The 27473-nt window shown below is 36.0% G+C and overlaps 1 protein-coding gene and 1 non-coding gene across 23 annotated transcripts in view; both read right to left on the bottom strand.

Moving 5' to 3' along the window:
• Positions 1-27473, bottom strand: part of ADGRL3 (adhesion G protein-coupled receptor L3) — an 859466-nt gene that overhangs the window by 123566 nt on the left and 708427 nt on the right. For all 22 annotated transcript variants that reach the window (XM_060299415.1, XM_060299418.1, XM_060299419.1 and 19 more), the window contains 4 exons: positions 8545-8728; positions 7456-7578; positions 1599-1807; positions 727-903 (listed from right to left, as the gene is read on the bottom strand). In XM_060299415.1, coding sequence (XP_060155398.1) covers positions 727-903; positions 1599-1807; positions 7456-7578; positions 8545-8728 — 693 coding nt within the window. The remainder of the gene's footprint in view (positions 1-726; positions 904-1598; positions 1808-7455; positions 7579-8544; positions 8729-27473) is intronic.
• Positions 17059-17166, bottom strand: LOC115865756 (U6 spliceosomal RNA). The gene has a single exon (XR_004044414.1). It is a non-coding gene; the product is annotated as a U6 spliceosomal RNA (small nuclear RNA).

Raw genomic sequence — 27473 nt, 5'->3', positions numbered from 1 at the left:
AGTATATAATTTCTTGTTACTAACCCATCTATCAATTTCTATAACCAAGCTAATAATCCCTTTGTATTTTTATGTCCTAAGTATATCCAAAATCTAAATCCTCTTCCTGCCTTCCAAGACAACCAGTCACCTGGCAAGAGACTGATGCAGCCAAGTTAGCCACGTTTCTGATTTTGGAAACAACCTATCACCTAGATTTTTCTTTAGAATAGTGTCTTCTTGAATGGACAGAACGATTACATTATGTTAGAATTTGCCAGGCTCTATGTATTACAATGCTTTGTGTACTGTGTTTAACAGCTATTTTCCCAAGACTCATTTTGAGAGTATTTGATCCCACGCACGGCTCCTTAGTCTTCAGCCTACCAGATCCCAGCTTTCTAACCCTATCACACTGGCCTTTGGTGCTGGGGTCCTACCTTGCCCTGTTCATGAGGACATGGTTTGATATTTACTCACACAAAATAAAAGCAGGGAAGAACATGGGAAGTTTTCTTAGCAAAATTTTATTTTATAAGCAAATTTCAATTTTATGAACTATATTGATAATAGAAAAAAAGGGTTCCTTGACTCATCAATAGGATATGGGTTGAACAACAGAGAGTTCTTGAATAGAATTACTGTGAAAGTAGAAACACACTCAAGTTGGACATGGAGTTAGGACTTTTTACAGTTAATGTCTTAACTGTATGCTAAGCCATTTTTATTTTATGGTATGTATCTTACCTTAACTTCCACATGTGCCATCAGTACTGCAAAATTGGTTAGGTGGTTACAAGAGCATGTAGTATGTGTCTTATTTGTTGTCAGGAGCCGACAGCCTTGGGTTGACCAATAACCTGTCATTGTGCGCTTGGAATAGCTCCAAAATGAACAGTTAGGATTGAAGTTTTCCTCAGACTGCTACAGGAAAAAAACATCAACAAAGCCAATAACTACTTTTTGATCATGTAAGTTAGGTAGGCATTTTCTTTACATCTAACACAACTTCACACTATGTTTCAATTTTTGTGGAGAGGTCTACCAGAGTTTTCATATTAAGTGGGGCTTATCAATTCTAAGCAAATTTGAATATATGTTATTTATTCCCCCTGATTAGAGGTGAATTCATTTCTCAAAAGTAATATTGAAGGAATACTAGTATCATTGTCTCAGAATCACGTCAATTAATTTATACTGCAAAGCAAAGAATTGCTCTATACAATGAACTTCTGATAGCATGGTTTTAAAAAAATCTTTGTTCAATTTACAATACAATCCTTGCATATACATAAAAATATATCTACACACAAAGACATAACTACTTGTAACATCAGTTGAGCTATGCTGAGTTCCACTGAACATATTGCTAGCTCTTTTTAATTATAGAGAAGCATTTATAAATCCATCTATGAATGTTGTTACCTTAAATATATACATATACAAGAATTATTCTCCTCCCTCATTTTGGAAAAAAAATCACTAATCAGTTTATAGACAATGAATTGCTATATGTCAAAAAATAGGGAAAAAGAAAAAGGAAATTAAGACACTTCATGCTCTTGTTATAACAAATATAGATAATGTGGACAAAAAACTTCACATGCCATTTTTTTTACCTTGATGTGTTTAACAGTGAACACCACAGGATCAGCCAAATAAACCTTATTACTGAATTCTTTGTTTATTGCTGCTGTAATAACTGGGGAATTGACGATAACAGAATGATTGGTGGACATAGCCTCTGTTCCCAACTTCATGCTGGCATTCTCCGTGGACAAATAAGGACCCAAGTTGTTATACAGGACAAAGGCCACTCTGATCTCTCCTAAAATAAGTACATATAAATTGGGAAGAAACTGATTAGCTTGTACATCCCACTTAAATTAGAGAGTTCTAATTAGATTGTAATCAAAATGTATAATATATATATATTCACAACAAAATTCAAATATTCATTTCAACCAAAGTGCCAAGTCATTAATGAGGAAAGTCAAATGATACTTAGTTGTTTCACTAAGTATCAGTATTTTAAAAAAATATGAACCTCAATCCCTAACTTATTCCATACTCAGAACTTAATTCAAGATGGATCACAGTCCTAAATATAGAAATCAGAACCAGAGAGCCTCTGGAACAATATATAGGATACCTTTGTGATCTTGGGAAGGCAAAGATGCCTTGGATAGGACTCAAAAAACACTAACCATAAAATAAAAAATGGTAAACTAAACTTTATCAAAATTGAAACTTTGTGCCTATCAAAATACAGCATTAAGAATATGAATAGGAAAGCCACAAACTAGGAAATATATATACACATATGACTCAAATATATAAAGCATTTCTGCTACTCAACAGTAAAATTATAAATAACATACTAAAATGGAAAAAGACATAAAAACACCCTTTAAAAATAGGTATATAAAAAGCTAAATGGGACTTCCCTGGTGGCACATTGGTTAAGAATCTGCCTGCCAATGCAGGGGACATGGGTTCGAGCCCTGGTCTGGGAAGATCCCACATGCTGTGGAGCAACTAAGCCTGTGTGCCACAACTACTGAGCCCGTGTGCCACAACTACTGAAGCCTGCATGCCTAGAGCCCATGCTCTGCAACAAGAGAAGCCACTGCAATGAGAAGCCCGCATGCTGCAATGAAGAGTAGTCCCTGCTAGCCACAACTAGAGAAAGCCCATGTGCAGCAACAAAGACCCAACACAGCCAAAAATAAGGATATAAATAAATAAATTTTTAAAAAAGCTAATAGACACATAAAAATTATCATCGTTAGTAATTAGGGAAATAAAAATTAAAATCATATTGAGATACCATTTCATACCCACTAGGATCTCTGAAATCCACACTATAAAATACTAGCCACACTAATGTTAGTAAAAATGTGGAACAAATGAAATTCTGCATACTACTGGTGAGAGTGTAATATGGTTCAACTACTTGGAAAAATGTTTGGCAATTTCTTACAAAGTTAAACATATATCTACCCTTCCTAGATACATGAAAATATATATCCACAAAGAAAAAATGTTGTATAAGAATGTTTATAACATCCTTATCCAAAACAGCTCCAAACTAGAAACAACTCAAAAATCTATCAATAGGAGAGTAAATAAATTATGGCTTATTAAAATAATAGAGTTACTATACATCAATAAAGAACAAACTAATGATAGATGGAGCATCATGACTGAATCACAAAAATATTATACTGAGATAAAGAATACAGACAGAAAGAGTACATACTGTATGATTCCAGTTACATGAAGTCTAAGAACAGGTAAAATTTGTCTTTAGAAATAGTAATGAGAAGAAAGTAGTTCATCAGGTGGGGAGATGGGGTGAGAAGAGTGAAAAGAGGTATCAGGACATTTTCTGGGTAATACATGAGATTTTCATCTTAGTTTATGTGGTGTCACAGAAGAATGTACAACTGTCACATTCATCAAGCTAAACACAAGATATGTGCATTTTATTTTATGCAAATTATAACCAAAACAAAACAAAGATTCAAAATCTTTACCTGTGGTTGCCAAGGGGGAGATGGTGTGAGGGAGGGATGGATTGGGAGTTTGGGATTAGCAGATGCAAACTATTATATATAGAATGGGTAAACAAGGTCCTACTGTAGAGCCCAGGGAACTATATTCAATATCCTGTGATAAACCATAATGGAAAAGAATATAAAAAGAATGTATATTATGTATAACTGAATCACTTTGCTGTACAGCAGAAATTAACACAGTATTGTAAATCAACTATACTTCAATAAAATAAATTAAAAAAAAATCTTTGTCTTAAACTTCAATTATCATGCTCTTTTAAGATCACTATCTCCATACCTCCTTCTACCTTATTTTTTTTCCCTTATGGCGATCTTTTACAAGTAATCCCCTGCAAAGTTAACCTTCTTTTAGGATGTTTTTAAAATTTTGTGTCATTTCCTTTCTTAAAATAAGTCAAGCCCTATGTTTTACTTCCAGTATAAATTCATTTTGGCGGATCCCCAAGAGACAGGAACTGCACTGACCACTGTGGTAACTAAGACGAGGAAGCCCCAGTCCTTATCCCTGAATCTTAGAGTCAAGTGGGAATAAAGACAATAAATTTTTTTTACTCCATTTTTTTGAGGAGGAAGGGAGCTGTCTTGCTCTTGCTCTCATGGAGATCATCTCCTAGAGAAAGAGTCAGACAATAAGCAGGCAACTTAAAAATAATAATAATAATAAATAATAATATAATTTCATATAATGGTAAGTAAAAATGCTATGAAGAAGCGCTGGCAGAAAATGGCTAATGGGAAAATAGTGATTGGGAAAGAGTAGTCCACCTTCGAGGAGATAGGAAAAGCTTTCCTGAAGGGTTAAGATTTATAATGAGCAGTGAATGACAGAGAAGTTTCTATAAAACGAAATATAAAATATGCATTCCAGAAGCAAGAAAATGCAAACATCTGATGAAGGAACACTCTTGGTGTGTTTGAGGAATAGAATCAAGACTGAATTAGGGAACCCTGTGCACTGTAGATAAAAATATAATTGATATAGCCACTATGGAAAATAGTATGGAGAGTCCTCAAAAAATTAAAAATAGAACTGCCATATGATCAGCAATTCTACTACTGCGTATTTATCTGAAGCAAACAGAAACACTGACTTGAAAAAACCTATGCACCCTCATTTTCATTGCAGAATTATTTATAATAGCCAAGACATGTAAACAACCTAAATGTCTACTGATGGATGAATGGATAAAGAAAATGTTATATATATAATTATACATAGAGATATAAAATGGGGAATGGAATATTATTCAGCCATAAAAGGGAAATTTTGCCATTTGCTATAACTTGGATGGACCTTGAGGGCATTATGCTAAGTGAAATAAGTCAGATAAAGATAAATATCTCACTTACATGTGGAATCTTACAAACAAACAAAAAAATAAAGAAAACAGACTGCTAGTTGCTAGAGGTGAGGAGTGGGAGTAGGCAAAATGGGTGACGAAGGTAAAATGTAAAAACTTCCATTTATAAAGTAAACAAGTCATGGGGATGTAATGTGTGGCATGGTGACTACAGTTAATATTGGGTTGGTCAAAAAGTTCGTTTGGGGTTTTCTATAACATCTTACGAAAAACTCGAACAAACTTTTTGGCCAACCCAATAATACTATGTTGTCTATTATGAAAGTTGATATAAGAGTACATCTTAGGGCTTCCCTGGTGGCGCAGTGGTTGAGAGTCCGCCTGCCGATGCAGGGGACGCGGGTTCGTGCCCCGGTCCGGGAAGATCCCACATGCTGCGGAGCGGCTGGGCCCGTGAGCCATGGCCGCTGAGCCTGCGCGTCCGGAGCCTGTGCTCCGCAACGCGAGAGGCCACAACAGTGAGAGGCCCACGTATCGCAAAAAAAAAAAAAAAAAAAAAAAAAAAAAAAAAAAGAGTACATCTTAAAAGTTTTCCTCTCAAAAGAAAAAAAAAATGTAACTATGTATGGTGATGGATGTTAACTAGACTTACTGGAGTGATCATTTCACAATATATACAAATATCAAGTCATTATGTTGTACACCTGAAACAAACATAATGTGATATGTCAATTATATTTCAATTAAAAAAAAAGAATCAAGACTAGACTGTCTGGATCACAGAGAGCATGCTAAAAACAGACATGAGGGCTTCCCTGGTGGCGCAGTGGTTGAGAGTCCTCCTGCCGATGCAGGGGACACGGGTTCGTGCCCCTGTCCGGGAAGATCCCACACGCCGCGGAGCGGCTGGGCCCGTGAGCCATGGCCGCTGAGCCTGTGCGTCCGGAGCCTGTGCTCCGCAGCGGGAGAGGCCACAACAGTGAGAGGCCCACGTACCGCAAAAAAAAAAAAAAAAAAAAAAAAAAACAGACGTGAGGTGGAGCAGCTGAGGCAGGAAGGAAGTGGGCTGGGGAGCATGTGGTAGGCCTGTTAAGTCACTTGATTTCATTCTAAGCATAACTGAAGGTGAACTGGTCAGACTCATGTTTCAGGAAGAACACTTTGTCAACAGGACACACTGTTGTGGGGCAAGAGTCAAAGAAGGGAAACCAGTCAGTAAGCTAATGCAGGAATCTGATTTCGTGTTACAGAAAATCTTATTCCACACTCATGTGTATAAAATTGATGACTAATAAGGACCTGCTGTATAAAAAAATTAATTAAATAAAATTCAAAATTTTAAATAAATAAATAAATAAAAGAGTAAAAAAAAAGGAAAATCTTACTGCTGCCTCAAAATTCACAGTTAATTTAGCAACATAGTACTATTTATAAATTCAGTCTTATAAGATTTCCAACACTTATAAAGAATTTTGTTCTGCTGGTAACAAACATAATTTGTTTTTCTTGATATTATTTAACAGTCTCTTCTTTTTTCAAAACTATTTACCTTGTAATATGAAAAATCAGCTTTCAGTTGGTTGCTACAACCTGAAGTCATCTTCCTATCGCCTAGCAGGTTAAAGGATCTCACTTCCTTAGCAAAAAATATGTTTAAAAAATTTTAGGGACTTCCCTAAAGTGGCACGGTGGTTAAGAATCTGCCTGCCAATGCAGGGGACAAGGGTTCGAGCCCTGGTCTGGGAAGATCCCACATGCCACGGAACAACTAAGCCCGTGAGCCAAAACTACTGAGCCCGCAAGCCACGACTACTGAAGCCTGCACGCCTAGAGCCTGTGCTCCGCAACAAGAGAAGCCACTGCAATGAGAAGCCCGTGCACCGCAATGAAGAGTAGCCCCCCTTCACCGCAACTAGAAAAAGCCCACGTGCGGAAATGAAGTCCCAGGGCAGTCAAAATATAAATAAAGAAAATTAAAAAAAAATTAGTATTAGTGTGGCTTCAGACATACTTTCTCTGTGGGATTATTTATTTACTTAATTTTAATCATATTCAATGAATAAAACCTAGTATTAAATCAATCGATATCTACCAGTTCCATTCCCCAAAAGCATCTCCTTACATTTATATTTTTTATATGCTTTGCAAAGGAAAATCATAGAAACACCCTCAAAAAGAAGTTAATAAAGAAAAAACACATACAATTTTAAAATTACAAGTAAAATTTCCATTTGAAATTTTAGAAATAAAATCTGTCAACTTGGTGAGAGTTACTCCTTTTAAGGAAAAAAAGTCAGAACATCTGGATTTTGTTGTTTATTAATTTCCCTTACATTCAAGTTTCTGATATTTTTCTACAACTGAAAATTAACAAAAATTTCAAAATCTAATTGAGAATTTTGTAGAGCAAATATCATTGCAATATTGTTGGTGCAGGAGCTAAGAAAGAGGAGGAAGAGGAGGTGAAGAAAAAGAACAGTGTAGTGAGAGGAGAGGAGAGCTTTTAGATAGCAGATCTAAAATTTGAAGCCAAGATGCAATGAATTAATGACAAGTTCAATTCCATCAAGCTTAATAAATAAATTCTAACCTACCATTTCGGCCATTTTGTTTTAGAGTATTTGCAGAGAGCTGGATAGTGCTTCCATGACCCATGTTTTCTGGAAACTTTAGGTCTTCTAAGTTTCCTTCAGTGCTCAGCCTTGCAACCTCCAATTCTATTAATGGCAAAGACATAATCAGTGGTCGTTGAGAAACATGACAAATTTAAGATAATCTAATTATTGAAATATTTCTGAAATCAAAACACTGGAATTAATGTTCTGTCTGCCATACTTTATAGTACTTCAGTCTTCTATTTAGAAGTTTTTTTCGTGTTTTAATTTTTTTCAAAATAAAGCAAATAAAAGCTATTAAAATCAGGTAGATAAGAATACAAGGATAGCAATTATAAAGTCTAGACTTTAAAACTCAAGCTCAAATCCTTACAATTTGTCATTGACTATAAGTTTACTTTCAAAATGTCATCTTTATTTTATGAATTAAGTGAAAATCCTTTTATAATCTAGAGCTGTACTATTATGTCAATATTGACTTATCTTTAAATGTAATAAGTTTGAAATAGCTTTATCAAATGTTCTGAAATAAAACTGTCAGCTACATCCTTAGACACATTAAAAATAGATTTATACTCTTTATGAGCCAATAACACAATTATCAAAAATTGTTTTATCACCTTCATGTAAATGACTGGCTTCTTTATAGTTTATAATTCAGAGACATTCTTATTATAACTGAAGTGACCCATAAGGATAAAATTTTAAATACTACTGTACATACATAGTATGTATAGTATGTATAGTATGTATAGTATGTATATACATACATAAAAACTGAAAAAAAAATACACGGACCTCATTGTAAGTGATCTCAGGCTAATATATTCAATATTGGAATGTCCTTAGGAGGATACATACATGATTATGAGGATACTTCTAAGCTAATGATAGGTGATACCCTCCTAATTATAGAAAAAGGATAACTTATTTCCACTGAAATAAAGTATCACTCATGATATCTGGTCCGCTATCGATGATACTTTTTTCTTTTCTCTCTTCTGCTGAACAAGATGATAGCTTTTTCTTGTCCCTCTCTGGCCCTTCTGTAGAACAAAGGCCACTTACGAATATTGTCTGTGTTCTCCCTGACGATGTCAGTCTTCAAAAGGTTATCAGCCAGCACAAAAGCACTTTCCTCCACAGTGTCAAGCAACATGGTGGCTGCACGTAGCTGATCACTTGTAGTCAGGTCTCTCCAGGCATTCAAGGCTTGTGGCTGGAGGAGGTTGTTAACTGTCTCGACCATTGCCTACGAAAGGATGAACAGAATGACTGAGGTCTCTAGTGAACCCGCAGGGCTGTCAGAAATCCAGGCATACATGTTGCCCAGCAAGTAAGGATCAGTGGTGTGCATGAGTTCAGTATTGTCCCAGCCTCCCCTGTGACATGCTGCAGTGGAAGCATTCATTATTTTGCTCTGTAAGACCCTAGCTGAGATTTTGCAAGGCAACAGGAAAAGCTGCTTTTGTTCTGAAGGACAACAAATAGATCCATGGTTGCTTCTTAAAATCAATAGCAAAGGCTTCAATAAGACTATAATTACATAGTTAAATTATTTGGTTGGTGAACTGTTGGCAAGTAATTTAAACTAATACTTTTATCACATCACCACAAAAAAAATGATTTTCTCTATACATCACCATAAAACTAGATGCTAAACATAACAGAAATCAAAAGGATGACTATAGACAGAACAATACAAGAATCTGTCGCCTATAGGTTGAAAGACTTTGAGCAAACCAATTTTTTTTCTTAGTCAGCTAGTAAAATGTCAGGATAGGGAAAATATCAAAGCATACATACTCCCAGGGGCTTTGGATGTGTTATGTGTGGAGAGAAACCTTCGTGCTGTTTATTACTAGGAAGGGGAATAAACAGTTGGAACTTGCTACCTATGGCCCTCAGGTGTTTTTCCTTAAAAAAAAAACAGCAGTAGGTACACTCACACATAGAGATAAGGCACCACACTTCTCTTTGCTTCATCCAAAAGAATCATCTTTCTAGTTACAATTTATGTATTTCCTGTGGTTAGCTCAATACTCCAGGTTACAAGAAAAGACAGTTCTTCCAATAAGGTCTTCTTAAGGTTTCACTCAAACATAGAGAATTGCAAAAAAGAAAAATACAACACCGGCAGTTTGAAAGTGATCATCCTTGAACCTGTTGATTATCAAATACGCATCTAATCTGGAAATGAAGTTGAATAAACAGCCAACACAGGCAATTTCCAGGCAGCACATAGGTGTTTAGAAACAGGACTCACATTATTGACACTGTTGGCAGAGGGACAGGGAAAGACTGGAGAAATATCCATTACAGCTGCAGTGTTTTCTTCTGGCTGGTGTTTTTATAGTAACTAAGTAACAACTGTTAAAAATTCAGCTTCATAATGAAACACCTTGGCTGCCAATTAACACCAGCTTCAAAAACTAATTTGCCTTTTGATAAAAATTGTTTTTCTTGATATTTTTCCCAGCTATTCCAAGTTCTGGCCAAAAATCATCATCACTGGACTTTTATGTAAAATAGTTCTACTTGCAACTTGAGTATTTTGCATCATTTAAAAAAAAACCTCTCGAGTTTAATGACTGGTTATTTTCACATAGTATGCTTAGCTCTGTCACTTGTTCTGGGTTTAAAGCATGACCTAGAAGCCAGACAAAAGCATTTCTGGATCACAACAATCTGATCTGCTTTTCAGGAAGTTTTCTATGGGGTGATGCCAACAGGATATGCCAAAAAAAGGAGGTGCCAGATAGAAATCAAACAAAAAGAGGTTTAGGTATTTTCTGACGCCAAACAGAGGACACTGACCTCTTGAGTGTAAGGAAGTATTCTTTCTGGGATTAGATGATCCTCTGAATTCATTAGAAATGCTCTGAAAACCCCATATGAAACAGAAATTATGCCTGTGCTTTATGGAGCAGCCATTTTAATGTTAGTGAATAATCTTACATTGATTAATTTAAACCTTACCTCAGGGAAAAATTTTTGGGAATAATGCAATGTTTCTGTTCTGCTCTTTATTGCTTTTAATGTTTTAAATTTTAAAAAGGCAAAAGGAGGAAAGAAAGAAAAGAAAAAAGAAAAAGAAGCAACTATGGTCAACTCTGGGAATGTTCTAAATAGAAAACTGTTTACAACAGACTGCTTTAGCTAAAATACTGTCTTTAAATTGACAGCAAATAAATCAAACACACCCCATTATCTTAGTTTTGCAGCTGAAAATGTATAAGGTGCAATATTTTTTCATAGTTAAACATTTTGTATACATTTCAACAACTGCATCTTCCCAAATAAAATATAGTCTTTAGAGAAGTTTTCTATTAAAGGCCAAAGGATTTCCAAGTTCATCACAGAAACGACAGACTTAAAATATGGCCCTAAATCCTGGGTGGCTTAAGACACAAATCTAATATTTATTTATTCATAAAACAGCACCTGTTATGATTGCCCAAGTACAACTGAAAGGAAATGTCAACACAAGAATTGAGAGAGAGAATTCTCTAGTGCTAAAATCAGTGTAGGATTTGGAACTACACCTGCTGAGTTTGTAACTGGACGCTGCCACTTTACTAATTGTGTGCTGTTGGGCAAGTTACTTCACTTCTCTGTATTCACCTATAAATTGGAGATGATAATATAATCATTTCATAAGGCTGCCTGGCTCATAATAAGTGTTTAGGTGCAATCTTTACTTCATTTGATATCGAAGGCCAGTGTGGGAAGAAAAGAGGTCTTCACTGAATAAAGCACAAGTCATACCCGATAATTGCAAAATATTCACACTGAAGTGAGATCTGGAAGGAATACCTCTTCTACAATGCAATCTTCATAAACAGACCTGTCACACAACTTTACTACTAAGGAACGGGAGGAACATGTGTATTAAATAGTTCATAATGTGTGTTCCAGAGGCTTGAACTAACTGACCCGTTTTCTGCTAGTGAGACAGCACAATTAAGTCAATCTTAATAGCTTTATAATTGATACAATTTGTGTAAGCTTTCCAAAGGTTGCTGATGTGTCCCTGTTACCAATTTAATGAAGGCCAATTAAATAGGCACAACTCTTCGATGGTAAAATAATATATTTCGTTTTCCCTATATATTTTGCATTTATATATTTACCCATAAATAATGACATTTGGTAATTAAGTTTTCCATATTTTTTTTTCTTTTTTGGTCAAACTACTTATTTCCATTGCTTTCATTAGCTCAACAACATTTCTTTAAAAAACAGGTTGATTTTCATTGTATTTGGTTACAAAGAAATGAGCTTGACTACACTTAGAACCAAAGTTGAACAGGAAATATACAATGAATTTGATTAAAGTGAGGTGCTGTGGCATTACTTTAATGTCCAACAGCTCTCATTAATTTCTGTTTTCTGCTATAATTTTTTTTTGACCTAAAATTTACATTCTATAGTTGGACGGAAATAAGATTGGTTCTGAATATATCTTAAAAAAATTTATATTCTCACCACAATGCCTTGATCCAGAAGGAAAAAACAAACAAACAAAAAACACCTAATGGTTTTGACATGTATAGACTGAAATAATCTAAATTTTGAGAAGTTAATTTAGTCAACAATATCTTTGCCAGAAGCTAAATGTTAATTCACTCCATTATCTTTTTTAAAACACTAGAAACTGAATAGGAGATGGACATTGGAAATGTACATTCTGGTTCTGCCACTAAATTTGTGTGTCTTTGAACAAATTGATGTCTTCTAACCAATCAACAACGTGTGAACTACAGAAGAAAATAAAACTCATCGTGTTTCAATTCGAGGGTGGTTAGGGGCATTCTACTATTAGATATTACTCTCCTCATTATACAGTTTATGGACTAGACTCTAAAGTCACTTTTTTTTTTAAGTCTTTATTGAATTTGTTACAATATTGCTTCTGTTTTATGTTTTGGTTTTTTGGCCAGGAGGCATGTGGGATCTTAGCTCCCTAGCCAAGGGATCGAACCTGCTCCCCCTGCGTTGGAAGGAGAAGTGTTAACCACTGGACCACCAGGGAAGCCCCTAAAGTCACTTTTGACTTTATAAAAATCAAATATAAATTAGGAAGTGTGAAAAGTCACTTAGATTCATACCAGGATCATGTACATAACATACCCTTCTGGACATATATTTGTATTACACAATATTATTGAAACTCTTAAGCAAATTCATTTGACTAATTTTACTCAGAGCATATAATTGTAGTATGTTTGTTAAAAGATGTTATAAACTGTATAATCACACTTTATATATTTCAAAAGGGAAGATGTACTTATTTGTTATAACTACTGTGAAAAATTTTGGAGAAAAACAGCTATATACCCTTCCAATAACAACTTTTGTCATTTTTCCAGGAGAATGTGCTTGTGAAATAGTCTAGGATTCCTTGGCAAGAATACATAAAAGGGAGCTTCCCTGGTGTGGTGCAGTGGTTGAGAGTCCATCTGCCGATGCAGGGACACGGGTTCGTGCCCCGGTCCGGGAAGATCCCACATGCCGCGGAGCAGCTGGGCCCATGAGCCATGGCCGCTGAGCCTGCGCATCCGGAGCCTGTGCTCCGCAACGGGAGAGGCCACAACAGTGAGAGGCCCGCATTACCGCACAAAAAAAAAAAGAAAGGAAAAGAATACATAAAAGCGTCCGTGGTTGAAGTAAGTCAGAAAGAGAAAAACAAACACCGTATACTAACACATATATATGGAATCTAAAAGAACCTAGGGGCAAGACAGGAATAAAGACGCAGATGTAGAGAATGGACTTGAGGACACAGGGAGGGGGAAGGGTAAGCTGGGACGAAGTGAGAGAGTGGCATGGACATATACACACTACCAAACGTAAAATAGATAGCTAGTGGGAAGCAGCCGCATAGCACAGGGAGATCAGCTTGGCGCTTTGTGACCACCTAGAGGGGTAGGATAGGGAGAGTGGGAGGGAGGGAGACGCAAGAGGGAAGAGATATGGGGATATATGTATAGCTGATTCACTTTGTTATACAGCAGAAACTAACCACACCATTGTAAAGAAACTATACTCCAATAAAGATGTTAAAAAAAAAAAAAAGGATCCATGGTGAAAAACATATCAATTGCACTTCTTACTGAGGTGAGCTGTAGATCTTAAACTAGGTAAGCAGAACCACCTGGGAAACTTAGTTACCCTTCTTCCTTTGCTTGAAACCACTAGAATAAAGATCCAAATAGAACGAATGTCTTGTGAAAAGATATACAACTATACCACCATGGTATTTTTCTGAAGACAAGCTTTTTGATCATGATCTCATTCAGGTTTTAACTCAGGTATCAACTGCTCAAAGAGGTCTTCCACTATCAGCATATCTAGGCAGAGTCACCCACTCTTAAATCCAAGATCTGTTTTGTTTTCTTTGTATCATGTATCATTATCTAAGGTATGTCAGATATTTATTTACCTACAGGACTCTCTCAGTCAAGATCTCTCACTCAAGAAAAGGCAAGCTTCATGAGGGTGGTGACTGTGTCATCTGTAAGTGCCAAAAACTCTGCCTGGAACATAGTAAGTGTTCAATAACTCTTTGCTGAATGACTGCCATCCAGTGAAGATTCACACATGAGTTTTCTCCCTTTTCACACCAGCAGAAAACAAATCTCTGATTTTATAAGAGCAAAGATTATCTAAGCACAAATGAAAAAACCTATTAGCTAGCCAATGTTATCTAAATCATTATCATTTCAGAGACTCAATGTCACAACAGGCTCCGATTTTAGTACTTATTCACCTCTAACAGAATTATCCATATTTGGGTCTGGCATTCTCACTAGCTTATGATGTCCTCAGGGGATACATCAATGTTCATTTGTATTTTTCCAGGGTAAATTTTAGCGCCTTGAGACATTTTGGGTATTCGATAAATGCCCATTAAACAAAAATAACCTACTTTTAATATCAAATCGTGAATAAAATAGGGAAACTGAAAACATCTTCATTTAGTTCTATAACTTTTTGTTGTGTCTCCCGAGAAGTCTTCTGAGTGCTCAGATATCAGCATGGTTTGGAAGGAAGGCAGGGTGAATTACAGGGAATTAAGGAGAAAAGCAGAAGCACAGGTTATTGTAGTGAATGCAGATCACTATGCATAATGACAATATATTCTATAAAAAGCTTTCCACAATGTTTTATTTATTTATTTTGGGTTTTTTTTTTTTTTTTGGCTGAGCCACGTGGCCTGTGGGATCTTAGTTCCCTGACCAGGGATTGAACCCACGCCCTCTCAGTGAAAGCTCAGAGTCCTAACCACTGGACCACCAGGGAATTCCCCCAAATGTTTTAAAATGTACCAAAGCTCACTTTCAATGCAACTCAATGAGGTTTTATTAAATATGTATGATATGCAAAGAACTAGGGAAGTCACTGTTGCGTGAGGTTAGGAAAAATAAGGAAAACATGGAATCTGTTCTCAATTTGCCTATACTCCAAAGCAGAAGGTAAGCACGTCACATGGGACAAAAAGTAATGAATTCTTGCTGAGGAGGATCAAGAAAAGACCCCAGAGGTGTTTGGTTTTGAGTGGGATACTAAAAGATGAATAAACTTTCTTTAATTATGATGAGGAAATTTGAAGCTAAGGAACATAACAAGCAAGTTGATGATTAAAAAAAAAAAAAAAAAAAGAAGGTACCAAGGCAAGCTATTTGTTTGGTTTGAGGCGAGGAGCATGTATGGTGCATGGAAAGATAGTTTAAGAGATGAGTACAGTGAGAGAAATGGTAAGTAGAAGTCAGGTTTTAGAAGATCTGCAGTAGGATGGAAGTTTGGTTTTTATTGTGTAGAAAATGTACAGCCGTTAAAGATATTTAAGAAAAGGAGTTATAAGCTTAGATCTTAAGTTCTTCAGTTCATTTATTATATTTTTAAGTTCTCTTGTGTTAAAATAAAGGAAAGATTTATATATATGCAGATTATCATCAGGCAGCCCATTAGAAAGTTAAGAGCAGAGGTTTCCTACTAGTAGATAAATTTAAATTAATAAATTGCTGACATCCTTTTGAAAAAATGCCTAGTAACATGAAATTTTATTTTACTCTTTACTTCCACATCTTTGTTTTTTGATGTGTTCTCCTGAATGCAATATTTCTTTATCAATATATACAGTAATCATGCTGAACACTGTTATATTCTCACTATATTGTACATATGGTTATGTTTAAATATATTTCATGTATAAATTTCAGGATATATAGAGAAAGAGAAATAAGTCTTCAGGTCTTCTCTACTCTCATTTCTTGCTTTCTCACTATATATATATATATATATATACATATATATATAGAGAGAGAGAGAGAAAGAGAGAGTTTACATTGATTTATAATTAAAAAAATAAAAACAATTTTTCTTTCATTCTTCATTTTTGACTTCTTGATATAAAGTTTATTAGTTGAGAATAAAATAAAATAGAGTAAAAGTTTACAATCATTCCTGAATAATGCACATTGTACTCCAATTTATGTTTAGACATTGATTCGAATCGAAAATGTAAAGGTCAAATGTTAGAAGTCTTCAAAACAGTTTTAAACTTGCAGGTTTTTTATTAGAAGTCAAGATGAGTAACTGATAATTTACACATCTGATCAATAAACCTAAGGTTCTTTTTATAATCACTGTCATTTAATATTACTAAGCATATAAAAACCACTAATCTCTGAACTCCCTTTTACATTACAGTGAAGTGTTGGTATCTTCAAGTCTTAAATTAGATTGCATAACACAACTGACCTTAATATAGTAATAAGAACATTTAGTAGTAGAACAAGGTGAAACTAAAATTTCATAGAAATGGCTCTGCCTCTTCAAGAAACCCCTTGTTATTTAAAAATGTATTATTTTTTAGCAAACTGTAATTGTATTATTTTTAAAATCTTATTTAGAGTTAAATGATTGAACACTGTCAAATCTATGATGTTTTATAGGAATTAAATGGAGCTATAAACTTGACTCAAACTTTCTGCTAACTCAACATTCATTCAACAAATATTAACTAAGTACCTTCAATTGGGATACTGCAAGGACAGATATTCTCCCTTCCCTCAAAGTGGTAACAATATAGTGAGACCGCTAAATAAAATACGACATGACAAGCATTATAATAGTGGAAACACGGGGTTCAAGCGTTGTATTAGGCTCCATGAAGTAAAATTTCAAGCTTAAATACAACATTGACCAAACAGGCAAGGGGTAAACATGTGTTTATACATACAGAAGTGAAAGAGAACAGGCATCTCAGAGGAATTGAAAAAAAATTCCTTACAGTAGAGCAGAGTGCAAAGGGTTCAGTGACAAGATTAGTAAGTGAAGGCTAGTTTTCAAAGAGGCTTGCAAACCTTGTTAAGATAATTTGCAATTCTTCCAAAAGGCACCAATAAGTCACTGAAAAATTTAAGGTAGGGGAGTGATATAAAATACAATGGTTAATATTTACTGAGTGTGTTCCAGACTGTCATCTAAATGCTTTTTATGCATCAGCTCCTTTAATTTTGAGAATAACCCAACAGGTAGATGTAGTTATTATTCTCATCTTGCAGTGAGAAAATTGAGACTCAGAGAAGTTTTTTTTTTCTTTCTGTCATCCTTATGCAGGGACCATGCTAATCTTCTCTGTATTGTTCCGATTTTAGTATAATGTGCTGTCGAAGTGAGCACGAGACTCAGAGAAGTTAGCTTGCTAAAGGCTAATTAGTTAACATAGGGCAGAACCAGGGTTCAAATCCATGCATTCTGGCTCTGGGAATGGAGAAAAATAGAGATTCCAAAAATATTTAAAACAATTTGTTGATTAATTTACAGTTGGAAAGGGAAATGAAGTGAAATGCACAGAATTTGGGGGTAGGCAATGAGGTGGTACTCACTTAAAATGGGAATAAAGGAAAAGGATCAAATTTTTGGTTGTTAAAAGGTAGAGGATGTAAGTACATGTTGGGGGAAAGTGTGCAAAACATGATGAATTCAGGTTTGTTTATTTTGAATGCAAAGTACTTGTATTGAATTAATTTAAAAGGTCTAGAGAAGACTTGTAGGGGAGAAAAGTAACCTTCCACTACGCTCTTAGGTTCGGTGACAAGACCTGAGAATTAAACTGACATAGAGTAACAGGAAAAAAGCACACAAGTTTTATTTAATACAAGGGATACTTCATACGAAAAATAAAGACCTGAAGAAGTAGTTAGGACTGAGAGTTTACCTGCTTTTTTAACCAGAGAATGGTAAATTTGTGATGAAGTGTAAACATAAAGGAAAAGGGATTAAGCTACTAGGGGCACTAAATTGTGGGAAAGCGACTAGGAAATACATGGGGGAAACAAGTGGAAAATAAGGGTTATTTTCATTTTTGTACATTTTTTTGCTCAGATCCATTTTGGCATTGACTCCCACTCTCTGGTGATAAGAATGTTCTGCTCTTCCTGGCACATGGAAATTTTACAATCTGCTTTTAGATAGAAAGGGGGGGGGATCAGAAAGCCCTTCTTCATCTGCTGTTTCTCAATTGCCTTTAGTTCAAAATAATGTGCCAAAGTGACAGGTTTTGGGGTGGCATATTCTTAACCTCTTCAGTCTGCAGTTTACTAAGATATCTGCTCTTGGCATACAGGTTTAGGCATCATAAATTCAGGAAGCTCATTGAAGCCACTGAGATGTCTGACATTACCCAGATAAACTGAGTAGAAGGAGAAGAACTGATGACCTAGAAACACTAATGATAAAGAAGAAAATGTAGAAAGAATAGTCGACAACTGAGATGAAGCAAGAGTAAGTTGACAGAAGAGTGTGGTATCACAGAAGTCAAGGGAAGATTGTTTCCATCAATTTCAAAATGAACTCAATCATAAAAGTATCAAAAAAGTCCTTCTTGGGCTTCCCTGGTGGCGCAGTGGTTGAGAGTCCGCCTGCCGATGCAGGGGACATGGGTTTGTGCCCCGGTCCGGGAAGATCCCACATGCCGCGGAGCGGCTAGGCCCGTGAGCCATGGCCGCTGAGCCTGCGCGTCCGGAGCCTGTGCTCCGCAACGGGAGAGGCCACAACAGTGAGAGGCCCGCGTAACGCAAAAAAAAAAAAAAAAAAAAAAGTCCTTCTTGAAATAATAACTCTAGATTTTTTTCTGGGTAACTAGTAAAATGGTTGTACAATAAAGAGTAAAGCTATGGAGAAGCTGCTTTTGAGGGATAATCAGTTCAATTTTAAGTATCTTTACTTTGAAGTAGGACATTTATTCATTCAATAAGTATTTCTTGAGCATTTAATATGTCCCAATACTGTTCTAGACTCTTGATATACATCTTAAACAAAGCAGAAAAGGGGAAAAAAATCCTAGAACTAAATGTTCTGGCAAGGAAAGTAAACTTAAAATTAGATAGATTTATCTATCTATCTATCATCTAACTATCTAGTAAAATAAAAGTAAAATATACATGATAGGGGGATCTAGAGTCAGGGGTAGGGTTGGGGACAGGGTAGCTTGTGATTTTACCTAGGATGGTCCAGTGGGCCTCCTTGAAAGTGTAACAATTTAAAAAAGGCAAAGTTGATGAGAGAGTTACCCATGCAGATACTTGGAGGAGATATTCCAATCAGGGGGAACAAACAGAATAAAAGTCCACAAGTGGAAACATGCTCTGCATGTTCCAAAACCTTAAGGAGGCCCATGTTTGGAGCTTTTTACAGAAAACAGGAGGGGTAGGACTGAACCACATCAATTGAGTAGGCAAACACTGCACAAAAATGTAGTTTTCAGGTGAAGACTGGGAATTCAGTTATAAATGGAGGTGTCAGAAAAAAAAAATGTGAAGATGTTGAGAAGTTAGCTTGAAATGAATTTTGGAGTTCAGGAAAGTGGTCTGTGCTACAGATAACATTTGTGAGTCTTAGGAACATAGGTGGTATTTAAATCAATGAGCTCACCCAGGGAGTGTGGGGACAAAGAGAAAACAAGAATAGACTGAGCTAGGAGGCACTCCAACCCAAGGGTTTGGGAGAAAAGGAACCAGCAAAGGAGACTGGAAAGAAGCATCAAGAGGAGGAAACCCAACAGAATGAGCTGTCCTGATGAGAATGTATCAAGGAAAAGGGAGTGGGGAGTGATCAACTGTGTTGGATGTTTCTGATTGGTTAAGTACGATGGATTGACAATTGACTACTGAGTTTAGCAGCATGAAATCCTTAATGACCTCAGCAAGTGCAGTTGCAATAAGGTAGTGAGGGCAAAAGCCTGATGAGGTGAAATCAAGAGAGAATACGAGGAGAGGGATTGGTGATAGTGAGTGTAGACAAGTGTTTTGAGAATTTCTACTGCAGTGGAAATACCAGCAAGCAATAGGAAACATTAGCCAGAAGGCTCAATTGAAAGGTAAATATTTAGAAGTCACTTTTTGTGTGCTAAGTAGAATTTAAATGGTATTGGGGATATAGAAATAAAAGTGGCACTGTTCCTTTCCAAGGAGCTCCGAAATACAAAAGTGAACAGATATTAAAATATAGCTTGACAACATTTAGAGAAGAGCTAACACCCATCCTTCTCAAACTCTTCCAAAAAATTGCTGAGGAAGGAACACTCCCAAACTCATTCTATGAGGCCACCATCACCCTGATACCAAAACAAGACAAAGATACTACAAAAAAAGAAAATTACAAACCAATATCACTCATGAATATAGATGCAAAAATCCTCAACAAAATACTAGCAAACAGAATCCAACAACACATTAAAAGGATCATACACCATGATCAAGTGGGATTTATCCCAGGGATGCAAGGATTCTTCAATATACGCAAATCAATCAATGTGATACACCATATTAACAAACTGAAGAATAAAAACCATATGATCATCTCCATAGATGCAGAAAAAGCTTTTGACAAAACTCAACACCCACTGATGATAAAAACTCTGCAGAAAGTGGGCATAGGGGGAACCTACCTCAACATAATAAAGGCCATATATGACAAACCCACAACAAACATCATTCTCAGTGGTGAAAAACTGAAAGCGTTTCCTCTAAGATCAGGAACAAGACAAGGATGTCCACTCTCACCACTATTATTCAACATAGTTTTGGAAGTCCTAGCCATGGCAATCAGAGAAGAAAAAGAAATAAAAGGAATACAAATTGGAAAAGAAGTAAAACTGTCAAACTCTATACACTGTTTGCAGATGACACAATACTATACATAGAGAATCTTAAAGATGCCAGCAGAAAACTACTAGAGCTAATCAATGAATTTGGTAAAGTTGCAGGATACAAAATTAATGCACAGAAATCTCTTGCATTCCTATACACTAATGATGAAAAATCTGAAAGAGAAATTAAGGAAACACTCCCATTTACCATTGCAACAAAGAGAATAAAATACCTAGGAATAAACCTACCTAGGGAGACAAAAGACCGTATGCAGAAAACTATAAGACACTGATGAAAGAAATTAAAGATGGTACCAACAGATGGAGAGATATACCATGCTCTTGAATTGGAAGAATCAATATTGTGAAAATGACTATACTACCCAAAGCAATCTACAGATTCAATGCAATTCCTATTAAAGGAAACCACAAAGAAGACAAAAAGACAACCCTCAAAATGGGAGAAAATATTTGCAAACAAATCAATGGACAAAGGATTAATCTCCAAAATATATAAACAGCTCATGTAGCTCAATTTTAAAAAAAAACAACCCAATCCAAAAACGGGCAGAAGACCTAAATAGATATTTCTCTAAAGAAGACATACAGATGGCCAAGAAGCACATGAAAAGCTGCTCAACATCACTAATTATTAGATAAATGCAAATCAAAACTACAATGAGGTATCACCTCACACCAGTCAGAATGGGCATCATCAGAAAATCTACAAGCAACAAATGCTGGAGAGGGTGTGGAGAAAAGGGAACCCTCTTGCACTGTTGGTGGGAATGTAAATTGATACAGCCACTATGGAGAACAGTATGGAGGTTCCTTAAAAAACTAAAAATAGAATTACCATATGACCCAGCAATCCCACTACTGGGCATATACCCAGATAAAACCATCATTCAAAAAGACACGTGCACCCCAATGTTCATTGCAGCACTATTTACAATAGCCAGGTCATGGAAGCAACCTAAATGCCCATCGACAGGCAAATGGATAAAGAAGATATGGTACATATATACAATGGAATATTACTCAGCCATAAAAAGGAATGAAATTGGGTCATTTGTAGAGACGTGGATGGATCTAGAGACTGTCATACAGAGTGAAGTAAGTCAGAAAGAGAAAAACAGATATCGTATATTAACGCATACATGTGTAACCTATAAAAATGGTACAGATGAATTGGTTTGCAGGGCAGAAATTGAGACACAGATGTAGAGAACAAACGTATGGACACCAAGGGGGGAAAGCAGCGGGGTGTGGGGGTGGTGTTGTGATGAACTGGGAGATTTTGATTGATATGTATACACTGACGTGTACAAAATGGATGACTAAGAAGAACCTGCTGTATAAAAAAAAATTAAATTAAATTAAAAAGTATATATAGCTTGATAATTGCTGTAATAAGAGGAAAAGCGAGGATGTATAAGAGGGCATTTATCCAGACTAGGTGGGAGAAAGAATGCTTCTTTACAGTCACTGGCTTATAATGTAGGTGTTGGCAGATAAGTCAACGTTACTGAGAAGAAAGGATGGAGAAAGGAGAACAAATATAGAAGTAATCCAAGCAGAACATAACTGTGCCTTAAAAGGCACAGAGACATGAACTGCAAGTACTTAGGTGGTTTGGGAGTGTAGAATCTAAGAATATGGAAGGGGTCAGCTAAAGGTATGGGAAATCAGGTATGGGAAAAGAGGAGTCAAATTCTCAAACACTGTAGTCCAAAACAGGAAATTTTTTTCTTTAGTGAAAAAGAGAGTAATGGACAGTCTTTGAGTGGGATCAAGTCTTAATCAGATTTGCATCTTTAAAACATTATTCAGCAGTAGGGAGAATGGAATGACAAATTTCTAAGTGTTTAAAGTGGTTGATTAAGGGTTTTTGAGAATTACCTACATAAAGGTGATAACTGAGCAGCAATAATGAATATCAGAGGAAAACTAAATTTGCAACCAAATTAATCTTGCAAAAATCTACTGTCACAACCCTAGTTAAAACTCTTCAATAGCATTCAGAATCTTGACTCCTTCCCATAGATTTCCTAGCCCTGTATTCTCCTTCAACCCATTGCTTCAGGCATATTATCCTTCTTTCTATTTCCAGAACTCTCCAACCTCACTTGGCCATGATGGGTGACCTCTGATTCTAGAATGCTTTTTCTCTAGATAGGCACATGGCTGATCTCTTACTGCCAGGAGTCAGCTGCACTGTCATCTCCCAGATACACACAGTCTAAAGTAACCAAGCAGTTACTTTAACTCATGATTCTGTTTTAATTCTCTGCATAGTACATCGGCCATTATCTTCTTTTATTATTTTGATTGCTTTACTGTCTATTTCCTTCCCAAACTCCAGTTTGCTAAACTAGGATGTGAGCTCTGCAAGAATAGTAATCCTGTCTGTCTTTACCTTTGAATCACTGCACCTGGTACAGCGCCTGAAGCACAGGAGCTCAACAAATATTGTCTGAGTGAGTAAATGAATGAATATTTCTATGCTCCTTTTAAGTATACACACTAATTATTTTAAATGGAAAATGTATTTTCTGACTTTAAAAAGGACAACCTTGCAGGAAAGTCTGAAAAACTGTCACAGCCTAGAGGAGCCTAAGGAGATATGATGTTTAAATGTAATGTGATATCCTGATAGGATCCTGAAACAGAAAAAGGCATACTTAAAAACTAAGTGAATCTGAACTATGCATTTTAGTTAATAATAATATATCAATATTGGTTCATTAATTATAATGAATGTACCATACTAATGTAAGGTTGTAATAGTAAAGGAAACTCTGTGTGTAGGAGGGATATATGGTATTGGAACTCGATACTAACTGACCAATTTTCTGTAAGTCTAAAACTTTTCCAATAAATACTCTGTACTAGTAAAAAAAAAAATTAAAAAGTATACGTTGTGGATTAATCTCCAAAATTTATAAGCAGCTCATGCAGCTCAATAACAAAAAAACAAACAACCCAATCCAAAAATGGGCAGAAGACCTAAATAGACATTTCTCCAAAGAAGATACACAGATTGCCAACAGACACATGAAAGAATGCTCAACATCATTAATCATTAGAGAAATGCAAATCAAAACTATAACGAGATATCATCTCACACCAGTCAGAATGGCCATCATCAAAAAATCTAGAAACAATAAATGCTGGAGAGGGTGTGGAGAAAAGAGAACACTCTTGCACTGCTGGTGGGAATGTGAATTGGTACAGCCACTATGGAGAACAGTATGGAGGTGCCTTAAAAAACTACAAATAGAACTACCATATGACCCAGTAATCCCACTACTGGGCATATACCCTGAGAAAATCATAATTCAAAAAGAGTCATGTACCAAAATGTTCAATTCAGCTCTATTTACAATAGCCCGGAGATGGGAACAACCTAAGTGTCCATCATCGGATGAATGGATAAAGAAGATGTGGCACATATATACAATGGAATATCACTCAGCCATAAAAAGAAATGAAATTGAGCTATTTGTAATGAGATGGATGGACCTAGAGTCTGTCATACAGAGTGAAGTAAGTCAGAAAGAGAAAGACAAATACCGTATGCTAACACATATATATGGAATGTAAGAAAAAAAAAATGTCATGAAGAACCTAGGGGTAAGACGGGAATGAAGACGCAGACCTACTAGAGAATGGACTTGAGGATATGGGGAGGGGGAAGGGTAAGCTGTGACAAAGTGAGAAAGTGGCATGGACATATATACACTACCAAACATAAAATAGATAGCTAGTGGGAAGCAGCCACATAGCACAGGGAGATCAGCTCGGTGCTTTGTGACCACCTAGAGGGGTGGGATAGGGAGGGTGGGAGGGAGGGAGACGCAAGAGGGAAGAGATATGGGAACATATGTATATGTATAACTGATTCACTTGTTATAAAGGAGAAACTAACACATCATTGTAAAGTAATTATACTCCAATAAAGATGTAAAAAAAAAAAGTATACGTTGTGAACAGTTGAAAATACATAAGTATATACATTAAAACTGGAAAGTCTATGTATGGAATAACACCCACCTCTCCCAAAAGGAATTTCTTTGACAGTTAGTTGTGGACCCCTCCAGACTTGTAAATATTTACACATACATACAGATAGATGTGATCACCATAATAACGTTGTTTGGTTTTGCTTGCTTGCCTTTTTTTTTTTTTTTTAACTTGCTACTGTATTATACCCATCTTTCTAAGTCAATACGAGATCTACCTCATTCTTTCTGTGGCTAAAGATTATTCCACTATTTGGTGTAGCATTTTATTCAACTGGTTTCCTACTGATACAGTTAAGTCTTTTTGTTGATATAAACTGTGATACAAGTGTACCTTGTGATCGTCTCTATATGCTTATTCTTCTCAGTGGTGGAATGCTACCACATAATGTGGGTCTGCCACAGCTACTCCCTAAGTCCTAGTTGTAGGTAAAGAGAACAGCACTGTTTTGTGATTGTAGGACAAAATTTATAAAGGAACATTACAGAAACATGGATGTGAGTAAAAATTGTCTTTCTGGTAGGATATTTAAGAGGCTGATAACAGTAAGGAAGGAGATCTGAATGACTGGGCAGAGAGGCAGGGGAGAGGCAGGGCTGCTTGCACCACACAACTCCAAGGGGGTACCACTGAAATAGGTCACAATGTCAGTGGCGTGCCCCAGAGTTAGCAATGCAGCAGGCTCAGTGGGAAGGAGCCATACCTATTATTCTACTTTTTGAATTTTAAACCATATACCTATATTAGCTATTCAGAAATAATCTGAAATAATCTATTTTTTCCTTTTAACAAAAATGATTGCTTTCATACTATAACTATAAGAGAACAATCAAAAGAACATTTTAATCTATACTTAGGGCTTAAAAGTAACTATTGGTATTGTCATAACTCTATGGTAGATTAAAAACTGGATGAATATATCAATATGTACCATTAAATGAGAAAAAGTATTTTTGGTTGCATCTAAGAACACTGTTTGCCCAATAATTCTCTTGTTTTAGATATAGAATCACTGGACATTAATAGATATAGCTATGCCCAGCTGCAAAAGTATACCTTTTAATGAAGCATTTAGCTATGCAAAGCTAAATCCCTTGGGCTATCCCTGAGTAGCCCAAGGGATATGGTCAGAAGTAGGGGAGATGGTCAAATATAGTTGGGTGAGACATTTGGAAAGTTCTAACAGAGATGAATATTTTAGTTACCTGTCCTTATGCTTCTTTCTATGTAAAAATTAGCATGGATGCTAAGTAACCATCTTGTCATTTTGAGGATGGAAACCCATGTGCTAAAGACAATAGAGCAGAAAAGCAGATGAAGCCTTGGTCTCTGATACGGAGTTTTCACGCTAATCCTGAACCGTTTTGGCTGCATTCCCTTTTTACTTAATGAAAATAAAACCCTAGTTTAAGTTGTCATAGTTAAGTTTCTGTTACTACTGGCTGATAAGGGAAAATATCAGAATTATAACTCTGTTGGGAGCAGTATTAAAAAATCATTTGTTTGGTTCCAAGCCATCAAGGAACTACTCTACTGCAAATGACACCTTAAAACTTCCATTGCTTTCCTGACCTGTACCAGAAAGTAGGACCTTAAATCTGTAATTCTATTTTAAATGTATTTTTTTCCTTCTGGTTAGGTACATGATTATAATGCTGTTAAAGAAATAGCAAAGTAGGGCTTCCCTGGTGGCACAGTGGTTGAGAGTCCGCCTGCCGATGCAGGGGACACGGGTTCGTGCCCCGGTCCGGGAGGATCCCACATGCCGCGGAGCGGCTAGGCTCATGAGCCATGGCCGCTGAGCCTGCGCGTCCGGAACCTGTGCTTCGCAACGGGAGAGGCCACAACAGTGAGAGGCCAGCGTACCACAAAAAAAAAAAAAAAAAAAAAAAAAAAAAAAAAAAAAAAAAGAAATAGCAAAGTAAATTGATGTCCATTCTCTTGTGTTTGTGTAGAAAGTATATCTATTTATATTCTATGTATTTAAAACTTTTCTGAAAGTAAACTCATGCTCGGAAAGCCAAGATGCATTAGAATGGACTTTAAATAAACAATTTTACAATTAAATAGTTATCTAGGCTTTGCTCAAGAAGTTATAAGACAGAAGAAAATAAAATTTGGTGAAAAGTGAGAAAATACTTTTGTTTTAAGTGAAAACGTTTTATTTAAAAACAAAAGGGCTTTTTTTTTTTCTCACCCTTATTAGAATTACTTCCTGAAGCATTTACAAGCCACGTATATACAAACAGCAGCTGGAACATTTTGTTTACTTATAGGAAATGTGCAAACTGGAAGAGTCAGAAATGACTTTGTAAAGTGGCCATCTCTGCCTGACCTGACACATTAGCCATGGGAATTTTGAGAGATTCCCAAAATGATGTTCTTTGCACGTCAAAGCAGGAACTCCCTCATCAACATCTGTCATTATCCTTTGGAGGTTTTCAAATTATTAGATTTATGAACTGACCTACCTATGCTCTTAAATAATAACCTGAATAATTTACACTGCTTACATTACATATGGTTTTACTATCTTTTGATTCAACAATTGCTTTACAACAGTATTTAGTGACTGCAACTTATAGAAAAGAATTCTTATATCTTCTTTATCTAAAGAAAACTACTCTGCTTTGTAGATGGAAGTTACTTTCTTTGATCTCAAAGTCTTTTAGAAATAGGTTCAGGGCACCAGAAACATGCAGGGTGCAGATTTATATTTTTTCTCTTACTGACTCAAATCAAGTGCAGATTTATCAAGCTGTGAAATATATTAAGTTCACAAGGTTTTAACAAAGGGTTACCAAACCTGAAG

This window comes from Globicephala melas, chromosome 5 (genome assembly GCF_963455315.2).
Source record: "Globicephala melas chromosome 5, mGloMel1.2, whole genome shotgun sequence".
Classification (NCBI taxonomy): domain Eukaryota; kingdom Metazoa; phylum Chordata; class Mammalia; order Artiodactyla; family Delphinidae; genus Globicephala; species Globicephala melas.
Note: the sequence above shows the minus strand (reverse complement) of the source record. Positions and strands in the feature narration are given on the sequence as shown.